Source organism: Protomyctophum bolini (assembly GCF_963924005.1).
Source record: "Protomyctophum bolini genome assembly, chromosome: 1".
NCBI lineage: Eukaryota > Metazoa > Chordata > Actinopteri > Myctophiformes > Myctophidae > Protomyctophum > Protomyctophum bolini.
The window spans coordinates 22,101,630-22,112,816 of NC_137862.1; the positions used below are offsets into that span (position 1 = coordinate 22,101,630).

At 44.2% G+C, this 11,187-nt stretch overlaps 1 protein-coding gene and 1 long non-coding RNA gene across 2 annotated transcripts; one reads left to right on the top strand and one right to left on the bottom strand.

The window, feature by feature from the left end:
• Window positions 1-1,233: 1,233 nt before the first annotated feature.
• LOC308310468 lies at window positions 1,234-4,071 on the top strand. Its single transcript, XR_013963494.1, has 3 exons — window positions 1,234-1,293; window positions 2,883-3,064; window positions 4,021-4,071. It is a non-coding gene; the product is annotated as an uncharacterized lncRNA (long non-coding RNA).
• Window positions 4,072-5,791: 1,720 nt separating this feature from the next.
• LOC308319682 (transcription initiation factor IIA subunit 1-like) lies at window positions 5,792-7,201 on the bottom strand (the record flags this gene model as incomplete). Its single annotated transcript, XM_080769806.1, has 1 exon — window positions 5,792-7,201. One exon carries the CDS (start codon window positions 7,199-7,201, stop codon window positions 5,792-5,794), a length of 1,410 nt encoding a protein of 469 aa, XP_080625932.1.
• Between the last annotated feature and the right edge of the window lie 3,986 nt (window positions 7,202-11,187).

Below are 11,187 nucleotides of genomic sequence, written 5' to 3' on the forward strand. Positions count from 1 at the left end.
CACTAAATGTACACAGTTTTTAACTGTACAAATATTTATTTCCAAAAAAATTAAATACATAACATAATAGGTGGTTAAACAACTAGTCGACTAGTAAACTAGGCAACTAGTCAAAATGACTAGAAGTGAATGCCCTAGTGTGTAAATGTACAGCAATGCGCTGTGAGCTTGTACGTCGGCTATTTTTGCTTCTTTTGTGTGACACTGTAGTAGATTGAGTAGGACATTAATTTACGAAATATAAAAAACTTAAAATAAAAAAAAGGTGTCTGGCCGACAGCAAACGATACGCCCACACTGTTATTCACATGCAGTATGAGCAGGTGTGAACACGTATACATTCACACTTTCACACATATAGTAGTAGTAGTTTTTTTCCACTCCTCTCAGGCAAAAGCAAAACATATATTGTAGGGCTTCGTTTTCGTCACCGCTAAACCCCTTATCCCTAAACTTCTTTGCCTTTTTTTTTATTATATTTTGACAAACATTTTTGAATAGTTCAACTAGCCAATCTACATTGACACGTTGTGAGCTTGTAGACTGGCCATTTTAACTATTCAAAAATGTTTTGCAAAATAGTAAAAAAGGCAAAGAAGTTTAGGGATAAGGGGTTTAGCGGTGACTGAAATGGAGCCCATCATCTCTGGGGCGGGGGGAAACCTCATGGGGTTCATAATATGCGCCGACAGAGATGATATTTTGAGACAAATTTGAATCCTGAAAACCTTTCAGGATTCAAATTCAACGATAGCAAAAGTAGCAGTTTGATCCAGCTCAACCTTTGAAGCTTGGGTATTTAGCGATTTTAGAAGATAAAAGAAAGAGGGGATTAATTACTTAGATTAAAATAATGTCAATGTATTTTAAATGGTTACTGTATCGATTTCAAATCATTGAATCGTATCGTATCGGATCTCCATAATGAACCAATATCGTCCATGTATCGTCAACCATCGAATCGCTGTTAATGGGCGGGAACCCTTTTTGGTGTTTTAACTAAGCATTATGTAATACTTTAGCTATTTTTGAAAAATCGTGAAAATGCGGCACAAAATATATTCTTTCAGAAGACTTTTTTTAATTTCGGTGTCAGGCCTAAATGGGTTAAAATGTATCGTGACACCCCTATGTATTATGATCTACAAAAAAAAAACGAACAGTTATAATATGGAGATAAGGAGGAGGGGTTCTGCCCGACAGCAACTAAATGTAGTGCCTGTTTGAGTTGCAGGTGGCGTTACAAACACTGCACAGTACCAGAACCGTCTGATGGTGTACGACCCAGAACAGGTACCTTCAGCGTCCAGTCATCATCATCATTCATCACTGCTCATTTCATTCAACTCTGACACATCATGCAACAACATGTTTTGCTTCCATTCGTCAACAAGATTAAAAATAAATAAAAAAATAAAAAAGTGGTGGAAATATTAATTAAAGTGAACCGGATTTGAAGTTGAATCCAAAATGCTACAGGGAGGGGGACGGGGGTGGCAATTATAATAGTGAGTGACTGAGTGAGTAACTGACTGACTGACGGAGTGACTGAGTGACTGACTGACAGAGTGAGTGAGTGACTGAGTGACTGAGTGAATAAGTGACGGAGTGACTGAGTGACTGAGTGAGGGAGGGAGGGAGGGAGGGAAAAAAACAAGAGTGGGAGAGAAGACAGAGTGAGAAAAAGACTCATTTGTATTCACCATGAATCTACTTTTACCTGCCAGTGCAACGCCAACCCCCACCCACTCTACCCTCAACAGATGGCCACCCGTCAGCTAACTACACACACGCACGCACATACGCACGCACACATACACACTTTCCCTGCCTCAATCAAATACACTTTCACACACTGCCACACAAACATTCCCGCAAATACATGCACGTATGCACACATCCGCACGGTCGCTCATTCGCATACTCTCTCTCTCTCGAACACACACATATACACACACACACACACACGTGCAACACAGAACAAGCTTCAGCGGGCTTGGGCCAGTGTGCGGTGTTCCTGGGTGTATAAAAGCGGAGAGGCTGAAATGTATGATTACAAGTGGAGGAGGGAAGTCCCATTAGTAGGAGGCTAGGAGCCAGAGAGGCCCCAGTCAGTGTCACATTATTTATCTAGCAGTGAGCATACATCAATTACCCATGCATGGATATATGCTAAAATATTAATGTTCTTATTCAACCAGCCACCCCATCGCTCCTATATCTGTTCTCTCTCTGTCTATCTGTCTCTCTCTCTCTCTCTCTCAGCTGCTCCATCTCTGCCTATCTTTCCATCACTTCCGTTAAAGGCAAATCACGCTCATATGGCTGCGTTGTACTACTAGGGATTGTTAATTATTATTGATTTATTCGGTCAACTTATTGATGCTGCTTATCGATTTGATTCCTTAGTATCGTTCCCACGATAGATCCTTTTCTCCGTCGGGAGGAAACCACCTAACTCCATTTTGGAGGTTTTCTTCTTCTTTTTTTGTTGTTGCATAAATTAGTGCAATTGAACACCCTATATAAAATACTATTGAAGCTACTAAAAAGACACAAAGGTATTCTATTATGTACTGTAGTGGTGTACATCTTTTTGAAACAAATGGCACTGTTATGGCAGCAAGTTTCTTTAAATAGTACACATAGCAGCAGTTCTTCTGTGTTTCACTAGTTGCTCTTCTTCATAATGTAATAAGGAGTTCTAGAATCAATTAATTGATTGATTACTTTATTGTCAGAAAGGTAAGCACTGCAGCATGTAAGGATAACACAATAAAGTCCTGGGGACTTGTATCCATTGTGGTCCTATGATATCTATTCATTTCATCAACGTGTGAAGTGAGGGGCGCTCTTATCATCGTACTCTCTCTGTGTATCAGAACCAGTGGCTGTCTCGCTCGCCCATGCTGCAGAGGCGTGTGTACCATGTGATGGCGTCCGTGCGGCGGCGGCTGTAACGACCTGGACTTCAACAACGACGCGTGCTGGTTCGTCACATCGACTCCTACAACATGGGGCTGGACCAATGGACACGCTGCACCTTCAGCCTGCTGACTGGTGGGTGTGGACGCACGCACGCACGCATGCGCACACACACACACACACACACACGCATGCATGCACGCATGCACACATGCACACATGCACACATGAACACAGCCGCACACACACACACACACACACACATTACACACTCCTATGCCATGGACCTGGACCAGTGGACACGCTCCACCTTCAGCCTGCTGACCGATGGGTCAGCCCCATATACACACGCGCACACACACACACACACACACACACACACACACACACACACACATAACCGATCTACAAATAGCTGATCTACATGCTCACAATGCGTCGTGCAACTTTCTATTTTTGGTCCTTTAAGTTCATTTTGATGCCAATAGTTTTGTACTTCTACTCAAGTGCATATTGAATTCCAGACGTTTACTTGTAACGTAGTATATAGTTCTAACCTGACAGTATTGAGTTCTCCAGTTCCCTCCTCCTGCCTGGATCTGGTCTCTCTCAAGCAGAAACGATAAACCGGAACAAAAATTATGATATCTCCATAATAATTGTGAGTTTATAGTCTTGTTAGGTTGTGTTTACATTTGCACTGTGACAGCGCTTCAATATGTCATCAGTATCGCGTCTGTTGTTTTCCTCCATTAATCTGTGGCTCTCTCAGGGGATGTGATGGAGCCATGAGTTCAGAAATGCCCCCCTCTCTCTCCCTATACTGTGTGTCACAGTGAATCATGGCCGTGTGTGTGTGTGTGTGTGTGTGTGTGTGTGTGTGTGTGTGTGTGTGTGTGTGTGTGTGTGTGTGTGTGTGTGTGTGTGTGTGTGTGTGTGTGTGTGTGTGTGTGTGTGTGTGTGTGTGTGTGTGTGTGTGTGTGTGTGTGTGTGTGTGTGTGTGTGTGTGTGTGTGTGTGTGTGTGTGTGTGTGTGTGTGTGTGTGTGTGTGTGTGTGTGTGTGTGTGTGTGTGTGTGTGTGTGTGCTCTCCCCAGGTCAGAACGAGGCTGGCGTGGCCGTGCATGATGACAGGATCTATGTGGTGGCCCTGGGTGGATAGTCCATTTGGACCAACAAGCCTCTGGCATGTATTCAGGTGAGAGAGGTGTTAGTTCTTTATATAACGGCCGAGACAGCTTTAATGCTGTACAGTGTACGTTTTATTGATGATGGAGGGAGAGGGCTTATCATGTTCTGCAACCTTGCCCTGCTAGGCAACAAGCTGCCTGACATGTGGTCTCTCTCCAACATCATCCCAGTGCCTAAATCTGGAGACCTCTCGAAGCCAGACCACTACCGAGGCATCAGCCTGACCTGTGTCGCTGCAAAGGTCTACAAGTTACAACCTTTGTATTTTATTGTATTTTATTTAGCTATAGAGCCATTTATTGTAAATATACACACATTCCTTTTATTATATTATAATATAACGTTGTATTCGACCATGGTTTCCCGTTCCTCCTTTACATGTTGCTCACTCATTATACCCCTAGACACATGAGTTTGTAACACAGGGAAAGTGCTATGAGGCAAGAAGCCCGTGGGGCTGTAAGATACAATAAAACATTTAGAACATGATTGTAAACAAGAAATATAGAATTTCCAATGTGCTATGTATTAATGTAGCACAATGTTCTTATAATTAAACTATTGACTATTCTATACTTGATGATAATATGTAGCAGCAATGGTGGTTTTCACTGCACTGTTCAGTAATCACCGAAAATGTTGCTCACACACGTTTACATTTTGAGCGGTGCAAGCCACTCCATATCATTTGAGTTTGTGTGTCTATATGACTATTACACCGAGTAGCTGTGGTTACCGTGTTTATTTCAGTCTCAATTATGTAATCATTAAGTCAAAATTCCTCAATGTAATTAACTCATCAAAGGCACTGCTCACTTCACAATTGGAGTGATTTGTTTTTCGGCCGGGGCACGCTGCTATCACCTCCCAACGTCTGGCTTTCGGAAATGACGTGATGTGGCAGCCAAGTCTATGGCTACTTTTAATGTTTGTTTAGAGCCTAATTAAAAATAACCGGTCACTAAACATTAGACAAGTCTATGTGCTTTAATGTTTTTATGGTAGGTATGATGTAATCTTTTGCCAGCCAAGTCTATGGACTTTAATGTTTGTTTAGGGCAGTAAATGACAACAATTTATCTACACAAATTGATAAATGCTGTTCGCTGGATTGCATACATAGCCTTTACAAATTGGACGTTGGACAACACAGTTGGGCACAGCCGTGCATAGCGCCCCTCAAAAAAAGATTGGAAGCCAAAGCCTATCAGTGCAACCAGAGGTCAGAAAAGTGCAGTTCAGACAATAGTGGATGCTGAACAGAACAGGAGATGGCTCTTCGTGTCAGCACTTGTGACAAGCACGTGATCGGGGAGACCTCCTCTACCACACCACACTCTCAGCTATGCCACAGGTGTAAAATAAAGCGGGCGGGTCGTCCAGTGCGAACATAAGTCAGAAAAGTGCCATTTTCAGCAAAAAGTGAACGCTGGACAGGAGACGGCTCTTTATGTCAGCACTACGCTCACTTTCAGGGAGGCCTCCTCTATCTCAGGTCGACAGTTTCCAACAATTTGCGCAGAACCTTTTTACTTCCGACTGCAACAGATTGCTAGTCTGTTGTAATCTTTACTATGACATCAGTCAACTCCATATTTGGGCATTGCCACCTGGAGACGCCCACATCATCAATTATTTGTTTTCCTGGGGTAATTTATCCTCAACACAGCTGGTGTTTCACCATTCGGCCTCCCCAATGGCCTTGGAGAATATGTAGTCTCTCCCGTTCACGTTCATGATTCCATCCTTCAGTTGGAACTTCCATCTGCTCTTGATCCTCTGGGGCTTTTTTTCATACTGACAGACCATCACGTACTCTGCGTCAAATTCATCGTCCTTGGCCTCATCGCCACTCTCGTCATCCCCACTGTTCAGTGGCGACTCCTCCTCTATTTGTCCGTCCTCGTTTTCCTTCTCTACTTCATATTTAACATCCTCCTCTTCATCCTCTCCCGAGGAGGACGTGTCGCCTGTTCCATCCACCTGTAACAGCACAGGGGGCTGCTGGGCTTGTGGCTGTCTTGGGGCCTGTGGTGAAGCGGCACCCTTGGCCCATTCAGCTGTTGACAGACCGGAGGCCTGTGAGGCAGCTGCGACGTGGGCCTGTCGAACCTGGAACCAAGGTGTAGTACCAGAGGCCTGTGGTGCAGCTGCTGCACCGTGGGCCCAAGCAGCTGCTGTCTGACCAGAGACCTGTGGTGCAGCTGCTGCACCGTGGGCCCAAGCAGCTGCTGTCTGACCAGAGACCTGTGGTGCAGTTGCTGCACCGTGGGCCCAAGCAGCTGCTGTCTGACCAGAGACCTGTGGTGCAGCTGCTGCACCGTGGGCCCAAGCAGCTGCTGTCTGACCAGAGACCTGTGGTGCTCCGTGGGCCCAAGCAGTCTGAGGTGTCATGGTTGTTGCCTGCATCACCTGTTTTCCAGGGACAAAGGCGTACGGTGGTTGTTGAACCATAACTCCTGGTTGCTGAGGAAGGCCACCTTGCAGCGGAGAAAGGAGCTGCTGCTGTACGACATGGGCCTGCATGCCACCGGGCTGCATTGGCTTCTGAAGCAGCATCGGGTGCTGCTGGTGAAGCAGGAACGGCTGCTGCTGGTGCTGGACATAGAAATCCCCTTGGGGCCCATGCACCCGCACAAACTGGCCTTGATTGTTGATGAGCTGTGGGTGTGGAGGCATGTACCTCCAATCCATCTGGGGAGCTTGTTGCTGCGGAGGAGGCAGCAGACCTTGCTGCTGGGTCTGCGCTGCTGTTGCTGGCTGTGCAATATGCTGGCTCTGCTGGAACCGCCGCATCTGCTGATGCCGAGCGGCATGAAGGGCTGCCTGCATTTCAGTATTGAAGAAGCCCCCCTTGGGCTGCATTAAATGTTTGTTGTCCCACGAGGGCAATCTTTCAGTATGGAAGCCCTCCATAGCCCTGGGCTTCTTGGTCTCCCACCCAGGTGTTTCAGTGTGGAAGCCCTCCACAGCTTTGGATTGTATTAGCTTGTTCTCCCACAGCGTTTTCAACTCTTTCAACACGTGCTCCTCTGGTCCCTCATCCAGTTCACGAACATTATTGATGACATCCTCAATCACAGACATATAAAGTTTATGCACTGGGTTGGGGTTTAAGCTTGCCATATTAGTGTAAATACCACACGGGAAAGAGATGGGAAACAAAGACGAAATTAACAAAAAACAATCAGACCTGAAATGCACACCTTCAGAGCTCTTCTTTATTCTCTTATATATCTGCGTTATGCCTTATATACAGATATCTGGTGACATACTGTGATGTCACAGCTGTGCCCATTATGAGTTTCCATGGCAACATGTCAGTGCCTGGATGATGCCCTAATATGGACACGCCTCATGTCACAATACTGACATCACTGACATCATCCAATGACATCATAGCTGACTGACATCATCCAATGACATCATAGCTGACTGACATCATCCTGCGCACCGGCGATCCGAATCAGGGGTCATCAATATGTCCGTCTGTGGCATGGACCAAATGGACCCTTACAGGTCCATTTGGTTCCATTTGTTACAGACTAGTTATGGTGATTCAGACCAGGGTAATATTATTGTCCACTCATTTGTGGCAAAAATTTGATTTTGACAGAAATATCCATCACAAGCCAACATGGTGATGACCCCTGATCCGAATGGATTGGTGGCATATCAGCGGCACCCGGGACACAAATCTGTGTTGATCATCATCATCATCATGTTTTGGATGAATCAAAAACAACTAACTGTCTGTGTCTCTTTTGTGCCCATATATGGTCATCTCTGTATGTATGTCTACCTGTGTCCCCTTTTTGCCCATATATGGAGATCCCTGATGTCATCAGCTCTAAGATATGCCTATATATGGAGATCTCTGTATCTGTCACTTCTTGTCCCTTTTATGCCCATATATGGAGATCTCTCTCTATCAGTCCTTGTCCCAATTTTGCCCATATATGGAGACCTCTGTATCTGTCAGTGCTTGTCCTTGTTGATTTGAACACTTTAACTCCTACTATTCCAACTGCTTGTGAGGGTGGAGGGAGGGGTCCCCAGTTCAAATATGCTTATTTTGGGAGTGACCGCCTGAAAGGTTTGGGAACCCTTATGTGAGTAATGTTTTTTGAGGGGCGCTAGTTAATGAATAGAGAATTCTACATCATATAGTGTCTGAGCAAATAGGCATATATAGTGTCTATTTTTGTCCTACACAAACTTGCCAATGACAATGAATGGAGAATTTTATGTCCGTGTCTGAGCAGATAGCCTGTGTCTATTTTACGTCATGATGATGTATGATGATAAAAGCGCCCCTCACATAGAACCTTTATAGCTAAATGGGGAACATAGAACCTTTTTTAGTTGAGTGGGTTACATAGAAACCTGGGAACATATAGAACCTTTTTTGGGTAAGCAGGGAACATAGAAAGAGCTCCCCTCACTTCACACAGGTGTGATTTTTTTATAAACATATAACTAGTAGATCTGCAGGAGTTAGAGGTGGTCTTACATTTATCAGGAGGACACCTACTGGTTGCGAGAGGTATGGGGGGGGGTCATCCCAAGGTGGATTTTCACGCCTGTTTTAAAAGGTGTACGTGATCTGTTTTGAGGGAGGGGGTCAGGGCATTCCACGTGTTTTAAAAGGTGTACGTGATCTGTTTTGAGGGAGGGGGTCAGGGCATTCCACGTGTTTTAAAAGGTGTACGTGATCTGTTTTGAGGGAGGGGGTCAGGGCATTCCACGTGCTGTAGAAGGAGAATTCCACTTTTTGTTTTTTTACTTCTCAACAGGAGACGTTTATTTTACTTTAAGTGGTTCCAACAAAGTTCTGCCAATGACCTAAATCACATTCACAATAATGAACAATATAGCCCAACTAGGCTATTTATTGTCTCGTGTTAACAATACAGGAATGGGGTCGGCATAAACAGAAAACAAAGATTCGGCAGCATATGTTTCTCTTCTCTCCATCTATCGTCACCGTTTCAGTCCTCCAGGAACTCTGATCACTAACTGATAACTGGATGATTGACTGGTGCTGGATTCCATAAGATGACAGAAGTGTTGAATTCCCATCCAGTTTGTTTGCGAAGATCAGCCGCAGACTCACTGTCAATGATGCCTGGAAGCCTTTCTGCCATTTTCTTTTTCAGCTGCAACTGTCAGTCTTCATTTGATCAGCTGTGTTGCACAAGTCAGCCAGTGTTTTTTTTACTGCATTCAGTGGCGCCCATAGGGTGGCGCCACGGGTGCGTTACTGAAAAGTTGTCCCATGAATAATTTATTAAGAATTGCATGAAATACAATTCAATGTACGTCATCAACGGTTGGTCTCCAGACGGATACCGTATATAATATAGACCCTTTTTATTTTAACAGAAAAATCAAGTGCCAGTTAATTGTACCATAAATAACTGGACAAACTGGAAGTGCAGATATTGGTTTGTTTATTAGTGTTGCACTGCATTCTAAATCTGAAGAAGTCTCAAACGTTCATATAATTTTGAAGGACCCCCAGTTTTATATCTATTAGGCCACAAACTCTTTTGTAAAACATGTAGGCTGTAACAACTGGTTCCATTATCTACACAGATCCTTAACACTTATACTGTGCAACGTTTTCAATAAAACAAATTTTAATTTGATATAATTGACTGGCAAAAGTTGTCAGTCATAGACCTAGACTCCGTGTTGACTTCAAGAATCATCCCAAAACCATCTGCAGCTAATTTGTCAATAAAAAAAAAACAAGAGTGTAAAAATTGACCAATCTAATATACAACAGTGGGTGACGTGGGTCCTTCACTTGGAGCCGTGCAATCTAATATACAACAGTGGAGCCTGGATCCTGTCTGGGCCCAGGTGTTCTTCCTCCAAGGCCTGCTGGCTGTGGATGGCATGACGGGTGACCAACCCTGACAACTCCAGCAGCCCTGAAAAAGATGCACAAGCTGAGGGCCCTTTACTCATTTTCAACTGGTATTCGATTCTATGTTATGGCTTCTACCAGTTGCTGGACTAACTAACTAATTGTCGGTGGTAATTTATGAATGTATAAATATAACCAAATGGGCCTGTAACACTGAGGATTTTACGCAGTATTATTGGACAACGTGGGCATGCTTACTCGGACAGCTCGTGACTGATATCCTTTGATGCCTTTTTTCATTTCTCTCAGGCATGTCACACAATTGGTGGTCTTGATCTCCATGCGTGCAGTCCATCAGGATCCTCTCACCGTCCTTCAGGCAAGCTTCTGCTTTATCTGGTGGTGAGGAGATCCACAGCTTACCAGTGTTCCAACACAGGTCAGGTCAGTACTGCATGTGCAAAACTATAACTTTTGATGAAATTCAAAACATTGCCCATGTTCCAATGGATTCAATGTAATTTAGTCACACTTTGCATCATGTTGTGCAGGTCATATTTGAAAAGATTTTCTAAAATAGCAAATCTACAAGCTCACATAAACATTGTGAGTTTATAGATCAGCTAGTTTCAGTACATTTTGCAAGACTGGAATTCAACAAGTCTAAAATAGGCAATAGTTAGGTTATGAAAAAAAAGAAAACATTAAATATGGAGCTACAAGGTTTCTGCCCAATAACACTACTTTACGGTAACATGTCATTGTTCCGACGTCCCGTTAGTCCGACCACTAACAACACTATTCCTCAGACTTAACTGGCCACGTAGTTCGCTAACCCTAACCTCAGTCTTAACCGGCCACGTAGGTCAGACTTATGGGCAGTCCCCACTTTGAGACGTGCATTTCCTCCTGGGGATAATAAAACATGATTGATGTTGATGTTCCATTCAGATGGCTTACTCCAGCAGAGGTACTCTACCACCTGTGGAGTTGAGGGCTCACTCTACCCGCAGTGTGGCAGCATCCTGGGCTCTATACAAGGGCATTTCGGTGCAGGATGTTTGCTTGGCGGCGAACTGGTCGTCGCTTCAACCTTTGCAAGGTGTCCAAGGACGGGTTCAGCCGGGAATGGTTGTTCTCTCTCTCTCTCTTAGTGATAACGGAGGAGTGTATGAGAGTCTCACATGCAAATGTTGAA